Here is a 21561-nt window from a genome sequence, read left to right on the forward strand (position 1 = left end):
ATCATCACCTATGATTCACCTCTCCGGTGAATTAGACACATATAGGCTCAACAAAACCAAGTGCCAAGAACTGTTGGAAAGAAAAGCCAAAATATGGTACTAAGTCTCAAGCATGGCATAGAGAGCCTGAGATCAGTAGTACAGTGTCATATTAGAGACTGTCACCATCTGAAACCACCATAGCACAATACAGCACAAAACCACCAATCTATAACCTAGCTAATTAATACACTTCCAGATGGTGAGGGGATGTCTTGATGTGCACAGCAAACGAATTCAAAACTCAGGTCCAAGTAAGTAATATTAAAAAGAATATAGTCTACACTTTGCTGAAATTTTCCAGTGACAGTGGAGGAGAACTTCCAGTCACAGAGAGGAACAGCAGCTATTTCCTCCTATTAGAGTATTCTTGAGACAGCTAGACCTATTGGCAGGGATTCTCTTTCCTTCCCAGTGACAGTCAATCACAGACACTAATGGGATGTTTTGATGAGTTTCTGTCAAAATCAAAAGGAACATATTGAGGCTACAAGCACTAGAGACAAAGGAAACATTGACCTCACTTTCTTGGCCTGTCTCATGCTATGGAGCCTAATACCAAAGTGAATTTATGGAAGTCTTTGTGTCAAACATTTTTTCCAACAGACATCATGTGCAGTTTTACTCATTAAATCAGGAGACTTCTCTAGCTATAGAAGTCTCTAATTATTGAATCCAGAGTTTTAGTCAAAAGGACTTTTACTTTCAAACTATGAAGGAATCCTGATATCTATTTTATCTGAGCAATACAGAAGTAATGGCCACCACAGAAACAAAAACTACTCAATGTAAATTACACAATTTCTTTACATGTTTATTTATCTATCTATCTATCTACCTATCTATCTATCTATCTATCTATCTATCTATCAGTTTATTTTTATAGCCCAATCACTGTCCCCTCTCTAGGTCTTTTCCTCCTACTCCCTCCCCCTTATAATGTTTCTAAATGGTGAATAGTCACAGAAGTTAATTTTTGCTCCCTATTTGTCCTATGTTTACTGAAAAAATGTCCTGTAATAACATTGGTGCCATTGGCTACTACTCCTTCTAACAAGGGATGGTATCCCAATGTACCAAGCAAGCTGAACTTTTTCATTCCACATTGTCCATTCAAGCATCCTTTAGTAGAAGTTCTGGTTTCCAGAGACTTGTGGTTAGTGTTAATCTTTAAATTGACAGGATCAAGAATATCCTCTGATTATGCCTGTGGAGATTATCTTGATTAAGTTGATGAATTTTAGAAGACATGTCTTTGAAGTAGACAAGGCCAATAAAGGCCTGGGCAGGGATTATGAATGGGATAAATGCAGAAGCAATCTAAGCAGTAGTTTGCATTCATCTCTCCGTCAGTATTGCAGAAGCAATGTGACCAGCTCCTCAGGTTTCTGCCGCTGTGTCTTTCCTGCCATCTCAGTGGAATCTGGACCAGTGAATCAAAATCATTTATTTCACCTTTAGTTACTTTTTCAATGTATATTATCATAACAGCAGGGAATAAAAATATGACACATGCATTCTGGTGTTGTTTACTGCCAACAACTTCTTGGCAATAAACAAGGCTTTTCCTACTATGAGAACCCAGCCTTTCTCCAGCAATCAGTTACTATCTGGGTACTAGTTAGTCCAAATGAGTGTCCTATTTTAAACACACAATGTAGATTTTAATAACATCTGCATCAAAATATTTTGATTTCTGTTTGATTTCTACATTTTATCTCAGCCAATTCTGAGGAAAGCATTACAGGAATGTATGTTATTTATCAACTCCAGTTCCAACTGTCAATCTCCCGTACCATAGCAGTAGGTAAAACAAAAGCATAGAAGGCTTAAGCAAGTTTCCATAATCCTATATTTTGCCTTGGTTCTAGGATTCTGGAACCCACCTACACAGCCAACATCTTCACTACAATCTCATTAATTAATATTCAGCCTCTCCAGAAATACTTCCTTTATCATCATTATATTTCTCTCAGCTTAGGAAACAGAAAGATGAAAGAAAATATTTGCAGTCAGTGAGACCAATTAGTGGACACCTATAGGCCCTAACTTGGGGATAATATATTTTTAACACCCTACCATTAGATCTAGTTTCTATAATTGTGTCTTTCAGAAGGAAGTCACAGTCCAAGAACGTGGAATTGTTGTATCCACTTAGTGAGTGAGCTACAGCCGCCTGCTTTTATTATTGAGCAAGACAACTGTATCGAAGATCATCAAATACCCTTGTATTATTAGACAAGAGCAGTAGGAGGAAAAAACTAGGCACAATCAAAGTCATTTTTCTTCAACTCAGATATGCCAAGTTCGCTTAGGAAAATGCACTTTTTCTTCATGTTTGACATTTTGTTTTTTTTATATTCATATACTTTTATGCAAAATGCTTAAAATATGTACATTTATCTTTGTTTTCTAAAATAAAGTTGTTCAATTTAAACAAAATAAATTTAAAAAAATTAAAAAAAGAAAAAAAAAGAATCTACTAGAAACAAAGCACTATATTGAACTGAAGAAAATCTTTATTGGAGATAGTCTATTATCTGATCTTGCAGCTCATATTATTTTTGCCTCATTATACTTTCTTATAATTGAATATACATTCATGTATTTATATATATATATATATATCATAGATGGTATATTATGTATAAATCATACACATAAAGTGAGGTTGATAGCATACATGTTAAAGTATTATTAACAGAAATTGTACAGTTGCAAAATCCCAGATATTTTATTGTTCGGCTGTTTTTATGTACAGTTGAAAAAATATTGTTGAACATTCACTTTTACATGCCTATAATATATTGTTCTAATATAATATAAAGACAAATATACATTTACATATTCTAAATTTCTATAGCTCATATTGTGTTGTGCTAATGTAATGTTGCATTATATAATAAGAGCCATATTTATATAATATACCCAAATATATTTGTGTATAATCATTATTTAATATACTGTACATAATATATTTTGGTATGTAGTTTTGTCATGTTCTCATCATTATTACTGTTAAAAATATTGCATATGAAATATTCTCAAAGTGGTCTGACTCTTTGAGCTTGAGTGTTATCTGGGGTTATATTAATTATAAAAATAATGTGACCTTTTCTAATCATTTTATTATGAGATATATACCAGACTTTGACTGAGATTGTAGCCCCAACCTTCCTTACATCTCATAAAACCCTTCTTTGATGTTCTCTATGTGACATGTTGATGGCCATGACAATGATCCTACTATGTCTTGATCTTTTTTGTTGTTGTTGTTGAAGAATTTTACTTAAAAAAAAACAAAGATAAATGTACAAATTTCAAGAAGTTTTGCATAAAATATACAAATACATTTTTTTCACACACATATCCAATGAACTGTGAGTGCCTTACCCATTATTGGCCCTCCTCCTCTTCTTACGAAGTCCATCTTATTACCTATGTATCCCATGTAGAGGAAATATAATCTCTTTCCCTTTTAGCAACTTAATTCAATTGCTCCCTGAGAAAACATGGAACATCACCAGCACGCCTTCTATTAATAATGGATAGGTAAGGGTCCAGCCTTTTGCAGGTATCCATAGCAGCTGTGTGGTCATGGTGGCAACATCTGTATCATATCTAAGTGTGTATTTCATGACACTCTTATACTCACCTTCTAGCTCTAAAATCTTTTCCAAAGTTCTCTTCTCACACCCTTTTAATGTACATATTATTTCTGACAGTTGCTACAATTCTATATATAATTCTGAAAAAAAAATCAGCCCAAGTAACTATCTAGTTGCCTGGTTATATTAATACACCTTGCTTATTGGTACAGTGAGCATTCATCAAATCTGTTACTTTGTTGTCTGTATTGATTATTATGTCACACCTACCATCTCATGCAGTGCATTAACTCCTCCTGTGCTTACCTGGAAAGGAAGAGTAGACTCTTCAGCTTTTGCCTGGAGATTGAATTTTGCTTGCCTCCACTGAGATTCAGAGAATTGGGTCACTTCACTCTGCTTTAGCAAACTGCCATCTGCTGATGTTCTTGTGAAAACAGAAAGACGGGAATGCTCTGATAAACGATACCAAAACTGCACCTGTAGAAATAAGTTTGGATATATAGACATAAGTATATAGCCACAAATACACAATATATAGGTAGAGATAATAAATATAGGTATAGGTAAAGGTATAGATATATTGTGTATTTTGCCTGTGATTTAAAGCAGGTCATCACTGGGTAATAGAGGTTGTAGCCTGAATGCACTTATACTCAGTCTTAAATGAATGTCTCCCTCAATTCTCTTTCCTCACGCTTCAGGGAACCATGGAAGAGAAAGAGGTGTAAGAGCCAGTGGTTGGAGAAATCCAAGAGAATATGGTCCTTTAAATCAACATGGCCAAAGTATGTATGAACTCACTGAGATTGGGGAGCCTGTTTAGGGCTTTCCTAGAGCTGAAAAAAATAGACACATGGCTCCCTAACTAACCAAGAAGCTATCTCCAATTGCAAAAGAAAGTTTAGTGTTCCCTAAGAGAATCTGACTTGGGAATCTAACTCTCCTTAAAGGTAGACCACATGCCCAGTAGTTCATGGCCAACAGCAAACAAAGTGAATGCCATCCTTAGAGACTTCTTGTCTCATAATCTTTTATCAGGGCTTTTCTTTTCATTTTTGTTTTATGTGTTATTTGTACTTTGTTATATTTTATATTTTACACATAGATTTCTCTCTCTTTTTACCCTACAGGTCATCTGGGTTTACAAGGCTTTTTTGTTTAGTGTTTTCATGAGATTCCAGAGTGCATGGAGTGGATGAGTGTCGCTCTCTGAGCCTATGTTTGTTTTTTATGCTTTTTTGGGCTCTTTTCCTTCAGTTTGTTTGTTTTGTCTTATTCCAGTATGTTATTAGCATTTATTTTGTCATATTATGAATGTGTTGTATAATATTATATTATTTTCACTTAGAAACCTATTTTTATAAAATAAGAGACAAAAAGGTATATCTAGATGGGAGAGGAGAAGTGTGGGGAAGAAGTTGGAGAAATAGAGGAAAGGAAAAGTGTAATCAGATACATATGAGAAAATTCTTATTTTCAATAGCAGGAAAAAAATAATGGGCCTGTAAGATAGTTCAGAGAGTAAAGGCTATTGGTGCCAATACCCATGTTCAGTAACCAGGAGCACCTTAAGTTAGTTGTCCTGTGACATTCATATACCCACATTTAAAAACTCCTCTAAGCATGTGTAATAATTTATTTTAAAAAATAATAAATATCAAAGAGTCTTTAAATAAGTGTGACTTTATTGTCTCTAATCATAAAATGTGCAATACCACAAAATACTACTTATTTTCATTGAACTGCTATCATAGTTCTCCCCTTAGAAAAAGATCTGGGCACCTGTAGGAGCTGGTATTTTTAACATTTGTCAATATTCTAACAATAAATTAGAAAAAAAAATGTGCCAAAACCAAATAAGGGTGAGAATGTGTTTTTGCCAGCACAGCCATGGTTCTTCCTACTCGATCGATTTCTCATGTACCTGTCCTCTTGCTTCTTGTAAGTCTGGTCATATAGACAGTGATTCAAAGTTATAACACTGGGAATAGTCACGTATGCTATTTTATATTCAAATCCCAAACTAGCAAAAACTTTCTCTGAAATTAATGTTTTCAATAGAGCAAAATTACAACAAATAATTCTATTAATTTTCTTAGTATATTATTGATGAGCTTGAATTTTCATAGGGTACTCCTCACACATAATTTAAGGCACACAAAATATTCTTTAGAAAAATTTAATCATTTTACATCTTATTCATCTTTAATGGTCATAGCATCTAAGGGTGCCATGGTTTAACTATATACTGAAGAGAATAAAAGGAATTCTCTATTTGCTCCTAACATCAATAGCTCTAAAATAAGCTTCAGCACCTTTCTTTTTTCTACCAGGACTTCCGAGGCACATTCTCACGACCTAGTACTGTGTGAAGAATAGATTAATCCTTTCAGTTTGGGGATGATTTATTCTGTATAATTTTTTTTCAAAACTTCCACAAAATGAGGCTCTGATGCACAGTGATTTTTTTTTATGCTACCCATTGTCACATAGAGACATAAAGCTGTAAAGTCATCTATAAAAAATGAAATATTAAAATAAGGATGTTTTTAGCTTGTAAGAAAAACAGATACATTTTAATTTTGTTTTAATTCTTCAGTTCAAGATACTGGATATTCTGTGTCCCAATTTATTTTTATTTTCCTGTGTAGATGTAATTGACACTATCTGATCAAAACATTCTTTTTGATTATCCATTTCATCTTAGACTTTGTTGATAAGCTTGCTCAAGTTCAGACCTTGACAGGTAAATTAGAAATGTAAAGTCAAAGGGAAGTGTTTAATTAAATACCACAGAAAGTGAGGACCCGATTCTCATTGACAATTAAATTTTAGATCCCTGTTTTAATCCTCTGGTGTTCCCAGCTTGCAAATACACAAAAGAGTTTTTCCAATCTGCTTGTGCAGGAGATGCTCATACCGAATATTATTTGAAGATCCCAAACTGTCTGTCACTCAGCTCTTCACTAGTGTGGGTTCATTTTAATAATTACTAAACATAAATGCTAAGGAGATCCATATTCAACAGCATGGGAGCTTACAAGTTATATTTAACAGAATTTGCATTATAGAAACCTCAGTCCTTCAACTTAGTACCAAACAACCCTCCAAAGTCACTTCAGATTCAGTACTGCTAAGGGAGCAGTAATTGAATTGTACATAATACAGCTGGGGTTTCAAATAGATGCTCATCAAGAGTGAAAACCCCATGGCTCTCCATCTGGTATACATTCAATGTCAGACTACTAAGCTTCCCATTCCAAATCACAAGGCATATTGTAAATTCCTTACAAACCCATTACAGCAATTGTGTATATTAGGTATTTACTTAACATTCTAAAAAAAATGAAATACATGGACTGTTTGTAGGGTTTAGTTTCTGTGATCATTTAGAGAGAAAGAGAAGAGTAGAGAAGGGGAGAAGATAAAAGAGAAGGGGAAGGGAAAGAGGAAGGAAAGAATTCATATCAAATAATGGATAAATTATTGGATGTCCTTGGAAGTTCATACGATTCAAGGGGACTTGGGGAAGATAAGAAACACTAGAATGTATATGCAGTAACAATGGTACAACATAGTTTAGATAAACATAAATTAAAACACAGCAAAGAGAAAACTAGTGTCTTTGTGGTGCTGAGCATCCTAAGTATGGGATGAATACAGTACTGAACTTACACAGGAAATTTCCCATCATTGTAGAGCACTGATTTAAACAAAGCTGCAGAGACTGCCAATGGGAGGGTTGGGGGATGGAATTGGGGCAAAGGGGATGACATCTGAAATGTAAATACAGAGAATATTCAATAAAAATTTTAAAAATACAGAGACATCTTTTTATATTTGGTTTTCACTATGGTATAATTTGAATGGAGTACAATAATAATATTAAAGAATGAATTATTGTATTCAAGAAGCCTCCATTTGATAACAAATACTCCAAGAGAGAGGGGTTGAGAAGGCTGGAAGAGAGAAAGAGAAGAAAGGAAAAACCCAGAGTATTGGTAAGTATTTTAGGCAGTAGGGTCACTGAGACGTGGAAATAGCAATGTTAAAGCCAGCTTGTGCTGTATAGATAACCATTTAGAAAATATCTCATGGAACATGAAAATGTATAAGCAAGCAAACATACTATATATATATATATATATATATATATATATATATATATATATATATATGTATATATATATATATATACATGTCTACACACACACACACACACACACACACACACACAAAACAATTTAGTAGAAAGGAAACACTCAGCTGAATAACACCAATAAGCCATAGATAGTGACTAAAGTCTGTAAATAATACCCCAGTAGCTCACTTAGAGTTTAAAGCCACTTCTTTCATATTCATATTTTCTTTTTCATTTAATTTTGACCTATCCTCTTTCAAAACCTGCCTCAAATTCTCTACTTATATTTTTTACAGTTCTTGCCACAATTTCTTTTTGTGTTAGAGTGAAAACCTCCCACCCCTGCCATCAGTTCTGACATTTGAACACTGAGTTGCCACTTTTGGGCGTTGGTTGGGAAGGTTTAGAAGGCTTAGGCTGATGGAGGGATGTGCCATTGGAGGTGGGTTTTGAGAAGTCAAAACCTCACAGCACTTTCACTTTGCTCTCTTTCTTCCATGCTTGTAATTAGTGATGCAAGTTTTCTGACCCAGCAGCCATGCCTGCTGCTTGTTTCTGTATCTCTGTGATGGATGAGATTCACTCTAGAACCCTAAGCTCAAATAAACTCTTTAGTCTCTAAGTTTCCATTGCTGTGCCGTTTTATTTCAATAACAAAAGAGTGCATAACATATTTCTCTAACTCAAAACTCCTTAGAAATGAACTTCTCATTTTTTCTCAAGTACATCCCCTTCTCTCAGCTACCTCTGCTTTTCTTGCTGCAAATCAGAATGTATACCTCATATGTTCTTGTTTTTGTAACAACAGCTACATATTTTAGCAACTAATATAAGAATAAGAATATCTAGAATGAGAAAGATAATAATTAGAATGTAAGAACAGATATAAAAGTAAAGACATGTGTAGATCTTATAAATGCTACTAGGAAGAAGTTCTCTGAGAAGCAGATTATTCTATACTGACACACGGAGACTTTATGGGTGTTGGTGTAATTATATTTGGTGTAATTATATTCCTAGTATTCTCTCTCAGAACAGACTTAAACGTATGTTTAGCACCACAAGTGAAGTAGAACCTCTTATATTCACTAAATTCTTTTCTGAAAGTGATATTACTGTATACATGCTCAATCTTTTCTCCACACTTCTCATTCAGACGCATCAGAAAATATCTAAGCAGCACAACTATGGAGGAGTGTGCAAATGCTATTGGGACACACCCTGGAAGTGAGAGAATGCTATTCCTGACACACCCTAGAGGAGTGTGCAAATGCTATTTGTGACACACCCCAGAATCACATTTTATTAACTGTTCTTTGACATAAGTTCATCCCTAGTTTCAGAAAAATTTCAAAATTTATAATTTGAATTTTTATAATTCAAAATTTCAAAATATAGTGAGTTTTATAATTATTACTATATCATACTTACCCCTGTGTAGTAATTTTACACTGAATCACTATATAAGTATAGTTCCGTTATTGATAATTGCCATTTATGTTTAGGAAATTTGACTTTAAGTTACTAGTGCTTTGCTAAGCAGTAGCAATTTTAGGAGTTGGGAACTAACCAGAGAAATGGTGTTGCTGGAGGGAGGATCTTTTCTCCTCTGCTTCCTGTAGACTATGAGGTGTGAGTCAGTTAGGTAACTCAGCCACACTTCTGCCATTGTTTCCTGCTAAAGAACACAAGGTATGGAAAACATGGCACTGCACACTTTGAAACCGTGAGTTAAGATGGTGAGTCCTTCATTCCTTTATGTACCTTTTGTCACAGCACTAAGAGAAAGTAGCTCATATACTGCCTCTTCCAAACTGCACCAGTGTTAGAGCAAACATTGAATTAGTTTGTTGTTATTAAAGACTCAAGAACAGTAATTGATTAAAAGTTGTAATCATCTCTGTACTGAACCACAGAGAGAATGTTTACATTGTTTTAACCCTGTGTTCTAAATGGGAAAAGAATGACTTTGGTGTTTGTTTTGTTTGTTTGTTTTTGGTTTTGTTTATTCCTTTTTTTTTTTTTTTTGACATCTTCGACTCCAAAGCATACACATCCCAGGGTAGCTCACAATCCTGTGTACAAATATGGACAGTCCATTTTTTGTCCTGTTTTTTCTTCATATGTATTTTTATAAAAGAAAATTGTGAATTATGATCAAATGAAGCCCCATTAAAATAATTGCAAAATGTGTTGGATAATTAAAGAAAAACAGCTTAACACACTGAAATCTCAAGGTTCAGATTATCTAGTTTTTTGTATTCAACAGCAAGAGTATGAAAGTAAAACTATGTCGTTTTTGCAAAACAAATGTGAACTCAGAAAGTATTAGTGTTCGCATTAATCTCCCTCATATTTCATATTTCTTAGCTAATTATAACCAGTAACTATATTTCAACATCAATGAGAAATACTGACCTCTGGTCTGCATGTGTTCTGTTTGTCCTATCTCTCTTTTTGAGGAAATGTGCCAAGTTTCCACTAGTGGCTAAAGTGACTTCTGAAGCTTCAAAATTAAAGTCCACATTGTGAACAATGACAGGCTGTAGGAACAATGAGCATATTGAAGCCATGTGTTGACCATATATAAAGTACAAGGTAATTCATACAAAATGACCTTAAATTGTGCTGTTAGAAAAGGTGACCCAGAAGAAAGCTCATGTTCCTTTAAAGTCCTTTCAAAACCTACCCTTAATGGTGTCAGCCTGATATGACTGTACCGAAAGGAAATAATCGTATAATTTCATGAGATGGAAGCTTTAATCATATCAAAGTGTCCAGCTTGGCTTATTTTATTGCTTTGTGTATTATTTTATAATGAGGAACATTTGTTCCATAAACAGAACTATTACCAATGTGTTCTAAATCAGAGAATCAGTCATATTCTCCAAATACCTAAGAAGATGGGAATTTGGTTGGTTGTTTTTGTGTAACATTAATGAAAGTATCGTATATTGTCATATGCTTATAAATAAGGACATTTAATACACTGAGAAGATTATTGTTTTGTTTCTCTGGCATGAATGGCTTTCAAACTAGAGAAATAGTCCTCTAATAGTTTCTAAGGGGAATATGTTATTAAGTAACTCAAACTTTTCTCAACCTTAAAGGTGGCTATAATTGAAGCAGATGCATAAAAAAAATCCTAAATACTTCTGTAAGTCTTTAGTCTGTTTTTGAAACACTCTCATTTTCCATAAAAATAGAGGAACCATTAGATCAGTATCTGAAGTCAATAGGAATAAAATCTTAGCTATGAGGTCAAAATTGACTATCAGGAATGATATTCTCACAAAGATTCAACTGAAAAATACCCACAGAAAAGCTACATACTTTACCAAAACCAGAAAATTTACCTTAACAGAAAGTGATGAAAACCTAGCATCCCAATGACTAGCAATAATTAACGATCATCAACAAGATACAGTACTGAAAACTATAGGATATCTTCAAAAAGAACATATATGCACACAGACAGACATAGAAAGACAGGCAAACACATACACAAAATCTCACACAGAGAGATATACATACACATACACAGATACATATATAAATATACACACAGGACACATATTCACACTCAATTCCATATATATATACACACACATATAGACACACAAACACAGACAAACACACTCACATACACATATATACAAACACATATAGACACACCACACATACACACACACACACACACACACACACACACACACACACATCTGGATTTCTAGTGACCTCCGTGAATCCTAAGAACAGTATATACTCATAATACTTGTTTCTAAATACATAGAATGAAAGATAATTAACACATCCTATTCCCTTGCACTTTATGGAATCTATGTCTATAATTCAGTGTATGACTTTGAATTAAACCTAAGCTAGCTTGGAATGTACTCTTTCAATTGTAAGAATTTCCCCTAGGCTTCCTAAAAGAATCTATATCATTCTAACACATAGGGTTTAATTAAATAAAGGGATGGTGGAAGTACTTTGAGGGCATTTGGATAAGGTGGAAATAGAGATAAGCAATGGTTTAAATCTTCATTTCCTCAAAGAAATGGGAGAGAGAAAAGGTTTAAAAATAAATCAAAACAAACAAGAAACTAAAACAACCTATAAAGAGCTCTGGGCACTTGGCCTCAGAATTATCCCAACCTGAAAACATAATTTGATTTATCCTTTTGGATAATAAGTAACTCTTCATCAAGGATGTCTGAGTAAACAGCTATAACCACATATTTAGAGGCATGAATTTACTGTGTACTTCAGTATTAACCTTGTCATTCTTTTCTGATCAGTGAAGACTGAAAAATTAACTGAACTTTTGTGAGGCAATCTCTGTAGATCTTTCTTCAATCCCTGTTCCTTTCTTTGTCCTTGTATTTCCTCTCCTGTTTTGTTCTCCCTTCTAAAAAGGAATAAGGTGTCCACATTCTGGTCTTCCTTCATTTTGAACTCCATAAGTTCTGTGGATGGTTTGTTGAGTATTCTGAGCTCTTTTTGGAGGGGGCAGTAATAATTTATAAATGAACATATTCTATTAGTTTTCTTTTGTTACTAGATTACTTGACTCAGGATGATAGCTTCAAGTTCCATCCATCTGCTAGAAATTTCATAAACTTGTTGTTTGTAAGAGCTGAGTAGTACTACATTGTGTATATATACCACAATTTCTGAATCTATTCATCTGTTGAGGGACATCTAGGTTATTTCCAACTTCTGGCTATTATAAATAAGGCTTCTATAAACATTGTTGAGCATGTGACCTTGTTAGATATTAGAGCTACTTTTCGGTATATGCCCAGGAATGGTATAGCTGGATCCTCAGGTAGCACTATGTCCAATTTTCAGAGAAACCACCAGACTGATTCCCAGAGTGGTTACCCCAGTTTACAATCCCACCAACAGTGGAGGAGTGTTCTTTTCCTCTACATCCTTGCCAGCATCTGCTGTCACTTGAGTTTCTGATCTAGGCCATTCTGACTGATGTGAGGTAAAATACTAGGGTTGTTTTGATTTGCATTTCTCTAATGGCTAGGGAGGTTGATCATTTTATTAGGTGCTTCTCAGCCATTCAATATTCCTCCATCGAGAAATATCTGTGTAGCTCTGTAACCCATTTTTAATGGGATTCTTTGATTTTTTAGGGTAGAGCTTCTTGAGTTCCTTGGATATATTGAATACTAGCCCTCTCTCACATGTAGGATTGAGTAAATATCTTTTTCCTATTTGTTGGTTGTCATTTTGTCCTTTTAATAGTGTCATTAGCCTTATAGAATCTTTGCAATTTCATGAGGTCCCATTTGTTGATTCTTGATCTTGTAGCATTAGCCATTGGTATTCTGTTAAGGAAAATTTCTCCTGTGCCTATGTGTTCTAAGCTCTTCCCCCTTTCTGTTCTATTAGTTTCAGTATATCTGGTTTTATGTGGAGGTCTTTGATCCACTTGGATTTGAGCTTTGTACAAGGATATAAAAAGGGATCTATTTGCATTCTTCTCCATGGTGATTGCCAGTTGAACCAGCTCAATTTGTTGAAGAGGTTGTTCTTTTCCCATGTAATGTTTTTAGGTCTTTTGTCAAAGATCAAGTGACCTTTGACACTTTGTGTTGGTTCATTTCTGGGTCTTTGATTCTATTCCATTGGTCTACCTGCCTGTCTCTATGCCAGTACCAGGCAGTTTTTATCACAATTCATCTGTAATACAGCTTGAGGTCAGGGATGGTGATTCCCTCAGAACTTTTTTTTATTGTTGAGAATGGTTTTTGTTATTCTGGGTTTTTTATTATTCCAAATGAAATTGAAAATTACTCTTTCTAACTGTATGAAGAATTGAGTTGTAATTTTGGTGGGGATTGCATTGAATTTGTAGATTGCCTTAGAAAAGATGGCCATTTTTACAATGTTGTTCCTTCCAATCCATGAGCATGGGAGATCTTTTCATCTTCTGAGGGTTTCTTAAATTTCCTTCTTCAGAGGCTTGAAGTTCTTTCACTTTCTTGGTTAAGGTCACAGCAAGGTATTTTATATTTTTGTGGTTATTGTGAAGGATGTCAATTCTCTAATTTGTTTCCCAGAATGTTTGTCTTTTGAGTAGAGGAAGGCTAATGATTTGCGTGAATTTATTTTATATCCAGCCACTTTGCTGAAGTAATTTATCAGCTGTAAAAGTTCCATGGTGAAATTTTTAGGGTCACTGAAGTATACCATCATACCATTTGAAAATAGTGATATTTTGATTTTTTTTCTATCTGATTTGTGTCCCTTTGACCTCTTTTTGTTCTCTTATTGCAGTGGCTAGTATTTCAAGCACTATATTGAATAGGTGGGGGGAGAGTGGACTTAGTTTTCTAGTCCCTGATTTTAGTGGGATTGCTTCAAGTTACTCACTATTTAGTTTGATCTTGGCTCCTGGTTTGATGTATATTAGTTTTAGTAATTTTAAGTATATGTCTTGAATACCTGATGTTTACAAGACTTTTAACTTAAAATAGTGTTGAATTTTTTCAAATGATTTCTCAGCATGTAGAGAGATTTTAGTTCCCTGTGTTTATTTATGTAGTGAATAACGTTGATGGATTTCTGTATATTGAACCTTCCTTGCATCCCTTGGATGAAGCCCACCTGACCATGGTGAATAATTGCTTTAATGTGTTCTTGGATTCATTTTTCAAGAATTTTATTGAGTATTTTTACATCAGTGTTTATGAAGGAATTTAGTCCAAAGTTCTTTTTCTTTGTAGGATCTTTGTGTGGTTTAGATGTGAAACAATAATCACTATTCCTTAATATCTCTTAATATCAATGGACTCAGTTCCCAAATAAAGAGACATAGACTATCACATTGAATATGTAAACAGGATCCAGCATTTTGCTGCATACAGGAAACTCATCTCAGCAACAATGACAGGCACTACTTCAGAGTAAACTGTTGGGAATAAACTTTCCAAACAAATGGTCCCAATAAAACATGCTGGAGTTGCCATCCTGATTTCAAATAAAACTGATTTTCAACCAGAAGTCATCAAAAAAGACAAGGAAGGTCACTTTTTATTAATAAAAGGAAAAATCTATCAAGAGTAACTCTCAATCATGATCACCTATGCTTCAAATACAGAGTAACCACATTCATAAAAGAAACTTAAATCTCAGAGAATATATTATACCACACGTAATAATAGTGGGACTTCAACACCCCACTCTCATCAATAGTCATATCATAGATGTAGAAATTGAATAAAGAAACCATGAAAATAACAGAATTTATGAACCAAATGGATTTACCAGATAATTATAGAATATTTTATCCTGAAACAAAAGAATATACTTTCTTCTCAGCACCTCAGAGCACCTTCTCCAAAACTGATCATATAGTTGTTCAAAAAACAGGCCTGAACAGATAGAAGTGCATCAATATAATTCCATGCATTCTATCAGATCACCATGGACTAAGGCTGGTCTTCAATAACAACAACAACAACACCAAAGAACACACATATACATGGAAGCTAACCAATACTTTACTCAATAATGGCTTGGTCACAGAAGAAATAAAGAAAGAAATCAAACACTTCTTAGAATTTAATGAAAATAAAGAAACAACAAATCCAAACTTATGGGACACAATGAAAGCAGTGCTAAAACTCATAGCACTGAGCACCTCCAAAAAGAAACTGGAGAGAATACATACCAACAACTTGACAGCACAACTTAAAGCTCTAGAACAAAAACAAGCAGATACACACAAGAGGAATAGATGGCAAGAAATAATCAAACTCAAAGCAGAAATCAACCAAGTAGAAACAAAAAGAACAAAGATAAAAAGATACAACAAAACTAAGAGCAGGTTCTTTCAAAATATAAATAAGATTGATAAACCCCTAGCCAGACTAACCAGAGGGCACAGAGAGAGTATCCAAATTGACAAAACGAGAAATGAAACAGGAGACATAACAACAGATATTGAAGAAATTCAGGAAATCATCAGATTCTATTACAAAAGGCTATACTTAACAAAACTAGAAAATCTAGAGGAAATGGACAATTTTCTAGACAGATACAGGTACAGAGTTAAATCATGATCAAATAAACCATCTTAACAGCCCCATAACCCTTAAGGAAATTGAAGCACTCATTAAAAAGCTGCCAACCCCCCCCCCCCAAATAAAAGCCCAGGTCCTGATGGGTTTAGTGCGGAATTCTAATAGACCTTTACAGAAGACCTAATACCAATACTCTCCAAAATATTTTACACTATAGAAACAGAGGGAATACTACCCAACTCATTCCTTGAAGCTACAATTACACCCATTCTCTAATCTTAAGCATGAGATGACCATAAACATACTGGCAGCCTACAGAACTCCAAATAGATTGTACCAGAATAGAAATTTACCAGACACATAATAGTCAAAACACTAAATGTACAAAACATAGTACATTAAAAGTACTAAAAGAAAGAGAGCAAGTAACATATAAAGGCAGACTGATCTGAATTACACCAGAATTCTCAACAGAAACTAGGAAAGCTAGAAGATCCTGGAAGGGTATCATACAAACCCTAAGAGAACAAAAATGCCAGCCCAGTTTATTATATCCAGCAAAACTATCAGTTACTAAAGATGTTGAAACCAAGATATTCCAGGACAAGACCAAACTTACACAATATTTGTCCAGAGATCCAGCCCTACAAAAGATAATAGATGGGAAACTCCAACACAAGGAGGAAAGCTATACCCTAGGGAAAGCAAAAATTGATCCTCTTGCAACAAACATAAAAGAACAAATAAGGCATACAAACATAACTTTACTTTTAACAACAAAAATAGCAAGAAACAACAATAACTATTCCTTAATAACTCTTAACATCAATAGAATCAACTTCCCAATTAAGAGACACTGAACATCAGACTGGATATGTAAACAGGACCCAATATTTTGCTTCAGACAGAAATCTTATCTTAGTGACAAAGACAGGCACTACCTCAGAGTAAATGACTGAGAAAATTTCCAAGCAAATGGTCCCCCCCTCCATAACAAAGCTGGAGTAGCCATCATAGTACCAAGTAAAATATATTTTCAACCAAAAGTTATCAAAAAAGATAAGGAAATACACTTTTTGCTTATCACAGGAAAAATCTATCAAGATGAACTCTCAATCTTGAATATCTATGCTCCAAATACAAGGGCACCCACATTTATAAAAGAAATTCTACTAAAGTTAAAGACATATATTGCACCACACACTATAATAAAGGGAGACTTCAACACCACAGTCTCATCAATGGAGAGATCATGGACACAGAAACTGAACAGAGACACAGAAAAACTAGCAGAGGTTATGAACCAACTGGAATAAACAGACATTGAAAAACAAAAGAATATATATATATATATTTTTTTTTTTTCTCAGCACGTCTTGGTGCATTCTCCAAAACTGACCATATAGTCGGTCACAAAACAGGCCTCAAGAGATATGAGAAGATCAAAATACTCTGATACATCCTGTCAGATCACCATGGGATGAGACTGGTCTTTAGTAACAACAACAACAACAACAACAACAAAACCAAAAAGCCCACATACACATGGAAGCTGACCAATTCTTTAATCAATAATAATGTGGTCCAGGAAGAAAGAAAGAAATTAAGGATTTTTAAAAATATAACAAAAATGAAGGCACAACATACCCAAACAAATTGAATGCAATGAAAGCTATACTAAGAGGGAAACTCATAGCTCTGAGTGCCTACAGAAAGAAACTGCAGAGAACATACAATAGCAGCTTGACAGCACAACTGACAGCATTAGAACAAAAAGATGCAGATACACCCAAGAGTCGAAGTCATCAGGAAATAATCAAACTTAGAGCAGAAATCAACAAAGTAGAAACAAAAGAACTGTACAAACAGGAGCTGATTCCTGAGAAAATCAACAGATCAATAAACTCTTAGCCAGATTAACTAGAGGGCACAGTAAAAGTATCCAAATTAACAAAATAAGAAATGAAATGGGAGACATAACAACAGAAACTGAAGATATTCAAGAAATTATCTGATCCTACTACAAAAACCTGTACTCAGCAAAATTGGAAAATCGACAGGAAATAGACAGCTTTATATACAGATATCAGGTATAGATGTTAAATCAGGATCAGTTAAACTATCTAAACAGTCATATAACCCCTAAGGAAAAAAATAAAAAAAGCACTCATCAAAAGCCTCCCAACCAGAAAGCCCAGGACTAGATAGGTTTAGTGCACAATTCTATCACACTTTCATAGAAGAACTAGTACCAATAATGTTCAAATTATTTCACAAAAGATAAACAAAAGGAAAACTACTCACCTCTTTCTTAACAACCACAATTACACTCATACCTAAACCACACAAAGACCCTACAAAGAAAGAGAAATTCTGACCAAGTTCTTTCATGAACATTGATGCCAAAACACTCAATGAAATTCTTGCAAACCAAAGCAAAGTACACATCAAAAATATCATCTACCATTATAAAGTAGGTTTTATCCCAGGGACGCAGGGATGGTTCAATATAGGGAAATCCATTACATAATCTACTAATATAAAGAAACTCAAAGAAAAAAATTACATAATTATCTCACTAATTTCTGAGAAAGCATTTAACAAAATTAAATACAGTTTAATGTTAAAAGTCTTGGAAATATCAGGAATTCAATGCCAATAATTAAGCATAATAAATCCATATAGGGCAAACCAGTAGCCAACTTTAAACTAAATGGTGAGAAACTTGAAGAAATTTCACTTAAATCAGGGAATAGACAAGGATGTTCCCTCTCACCCTACCTATTCAATATAGTAGTCAAAGTCCTGGCCAGAACAAATAGAGAGGAAAATGAAGGCAAATTGATAAACATTGAAAAGGAAGAAGTCAAAATAACAATATTTGCAGGTGATATAATAATATACTTACCTGACCCCAAAAATTACACCAGAGAAATCCTACAGCTGAAAAACTACTTCAGCAAAGTGTCTGGGTAGAAAGTTAATTCAAACAAATCTGTAACCTTACTCTACTCAAGGGATAAACATGCTGAGAAAGAAACTAGGGAAAAGGCAGCCTTCACAATAATCACAAACAATATAAAATACCTTAGTGTGACCCTAACTAAGTGTAAGATCTGTATAACAAGAACTTTAAAATATGAAAGAGGAAATTGAAGATCTCAGAAGTTGGAAAGATCTCCCATGCTCATAGATCAGAAGGATCAACAATATAAAGTGCCCATCTTACCAAAAGCAATCTACAGATTCAATGCAATCCCCATCAAAATTCCAACTCATTTGTTCATAGAGTTAGAAAGAGTAATTTGCAAATTCATTGGGAATAACAAAATTCTAGGAGAGTGAGAACTATTCTTAACAATAAAAACTGCCAGGGGAATGACCATCCCTAACCACAAGCTATATCACAGATCAATCTTGATTTAAAAAAAGTATGGAATTGGTACAGAGACGGGGAGGTAGATCAGTGGAACATGATTGAAGACCCAGAAATGAACCCACACACCTATGGTCACTTTATTTCTAATAAAGGAGCTAAAACAATAAATGGAAAAGGAGAGTCTCTTAAACAAATGGGGTTGGTTCAAGTGGCAGTAAGCATACAGAAGAATGCAAGTTGATCCATAATTATATCCTTTTTCAAAGGTCAAATGCAAGTGGATCAAAGACCTCCACAGAGAACCAGGTACAGTGAAATTACAAGAAGAAAAATTAGAGAAAAGCTTAGAACACATAAGCACGGGGTAACATTTCCTAAACATAACACCAATGGCTTATGCTCTAAAGATCAAGAAGAACCACATGAAATTGCAAAGTTTCTGTAAGGACACTGTCAAGAAGACAAAATGGCAACCAAAATATTGGTAAAGGACCTTTACCAATCCTACATCTGATAGAAGGCTAATATCAAATATATAGAAAAAAAATCAAGAAGTTAGACTCCTGAGAATCAATTAATCCTATTGAAAAGTGGCACACAGATCTAAACAACAAAATCTCAACTGAGGAATACCAAATGTCAGATAATCACCAAAAAATGCTCAACATTTCTAGGTCATCAGGGAAATACAAATCAAAACAAACCTGAGATTTCACCTCACACCAGTCTGACTGGCTCTGATCAAAAACTCAGGCTACAGCAGATGCTCATGAGGATGTGGAAAAGAGGAACATTTCTTCATTTTTGGTTGAGTTGCAAGCTGGTACAACCACTCTAGAAATCAGACTGGCAGTTTCTCAGAAAATTAGATATAGCACTACCTGAAGACCCAACTATTCCTCTCCTGGGCATATACCCAAATATTGCTCTAATATATAACAAGGACACATGCTCCACTATGTTCATAGTAGCCTTATTTATAATAGCCAGAAGCTGGAAAGAACTCAGATGGCCTTCAATAGAGGAATAGATACAGAAATTGTGGGACATTTACACAATAAAGTACCACTCAGCTATTTAAAAACAAGACTTCTTAAAATGTCTGGGCAAATGGGTGGAACTAAAAAATATCATCCTGAGTGAGGTAATGTATTCACAAAATCACACACTTGGTATTATGCACTCACTGATAAGTGGATAATAAACTTAAAAGTTCTGAATACTCAAGTAGCAATTCACAGGTCTTATAAAACTCAAAAAGAAGGAAGGCCAGAATGTGGATAACTCATCCTTCTTATAAAATTGAACAAAACCCTCATGGGAGGAAGTACAAGGTAAAATAGAGGAGTATGGATTAAAGAAAAGATCAATCAGAAACTCACCTGGAGATCCACCCCATATGCATTCACCAAACCCAAGCATTATTGCTGATGCCAAGAAGTACTTCCTGGCATAAACCAGACATGGATGCCTCTCAGAGGCTCTGACAGAGACATACAGAATTTTAAATTCATTCAGCTAACTATTGAATTGAACAGAAATTCCCAATGAAGGAGCTAGAGAAAGGACAGAAGGAGCTGAAAGTATTTGTAGCCCCATGGGAAGAACATTATTAACTAACCAAGCACTCTTGAGCTCTCAAGTCTACAATACCAGCCATTGAGCACACATGAAGAGATCCATGGCTCCAGTTGCACATGTAGCAGACGATAGCATCGTCTGGCATTAATAGGAGAAGAGGCTTTTGGTCCAGTGAAAGCACATTTTCCCAGTGTAGGGGAATGCCACAGCAATGAGATGGAGAGGGTGATTAGGAGAGGGTGCACCTTCATGGAAACAAGTGGAGTGGAAGGAAATATGGGAGCAGGGGGCATGAAGGAATAACATTTGAAGCATAAATACAGAGAATATCCAATAAAAAAGAGTGTTAATTTTGGTTCATGATTTCAGGTTGTTATCCAACATGTCAGGGATGCCACTCAGCATACACAAACTATCTTTGCAACCAGATTCCCTCCATTTCTAGAGCTTTCCTTAAAATAGATCCCATGGCCTAGAGTTTTCTCAACTTAGGGTTTCCCTTTCTAACTCCTAGCTTTTCTTTCTTAACCGGGACTATGTCTCTGTCTCATGATGAATTTGAGGTACCTGAATATATTGTTTCTGTGGTGAAGAAATGGATACTAGTGCTCAATCTGATCTCACTTTCGTGTTACTTCAGAACTCCAGCTTATGGGATGGGGCTCCTACAGTTGAGGTAGGTCTTCCCATATCTGTTAAGCTTTTCTGGAAACACCAACACACATATGCCCAAAATTTCATTTCTATATTGATTCACAATCCCAT

At 34.7% G+C, this 21561-nt stretch overlaps 1 protein-coding gene across 1 annotated transcript in view; it reads right to left on the reverse strand.

Moving 5' to 3' along the window:
• The window catches only part of MALRD1 (MAM and LDL receptor class A domain containing 1), a gene marked incomplete at both ends in the record, with an annotated part of 691362 nt that overhangs the window by 535273 nt on the left and 134528 nt on the right, over positions 1-21561 (reverse strand). Inside the window, one exon of the mRNA XM_080918486.1 lies at positions 3954-4127. Within this exon, the coding sequence (XP_080774612.1) occupies positions 3954-4127 (174 nt within the window). The remainder of the gene's footprint in view (positions 1-3953; positions 4128-21561) is intronic.

The sequence above is a fragment of the Micromys minutus genome, assembly GCF_963924665.1.
Source record: "Micromys minutus genome assembly, chromosome: 6".
NCBI lineage: Eukaryota > Metazoa > Chordata > Mammalia > Rodentia > Muridae > Micromys > Micromys minutus.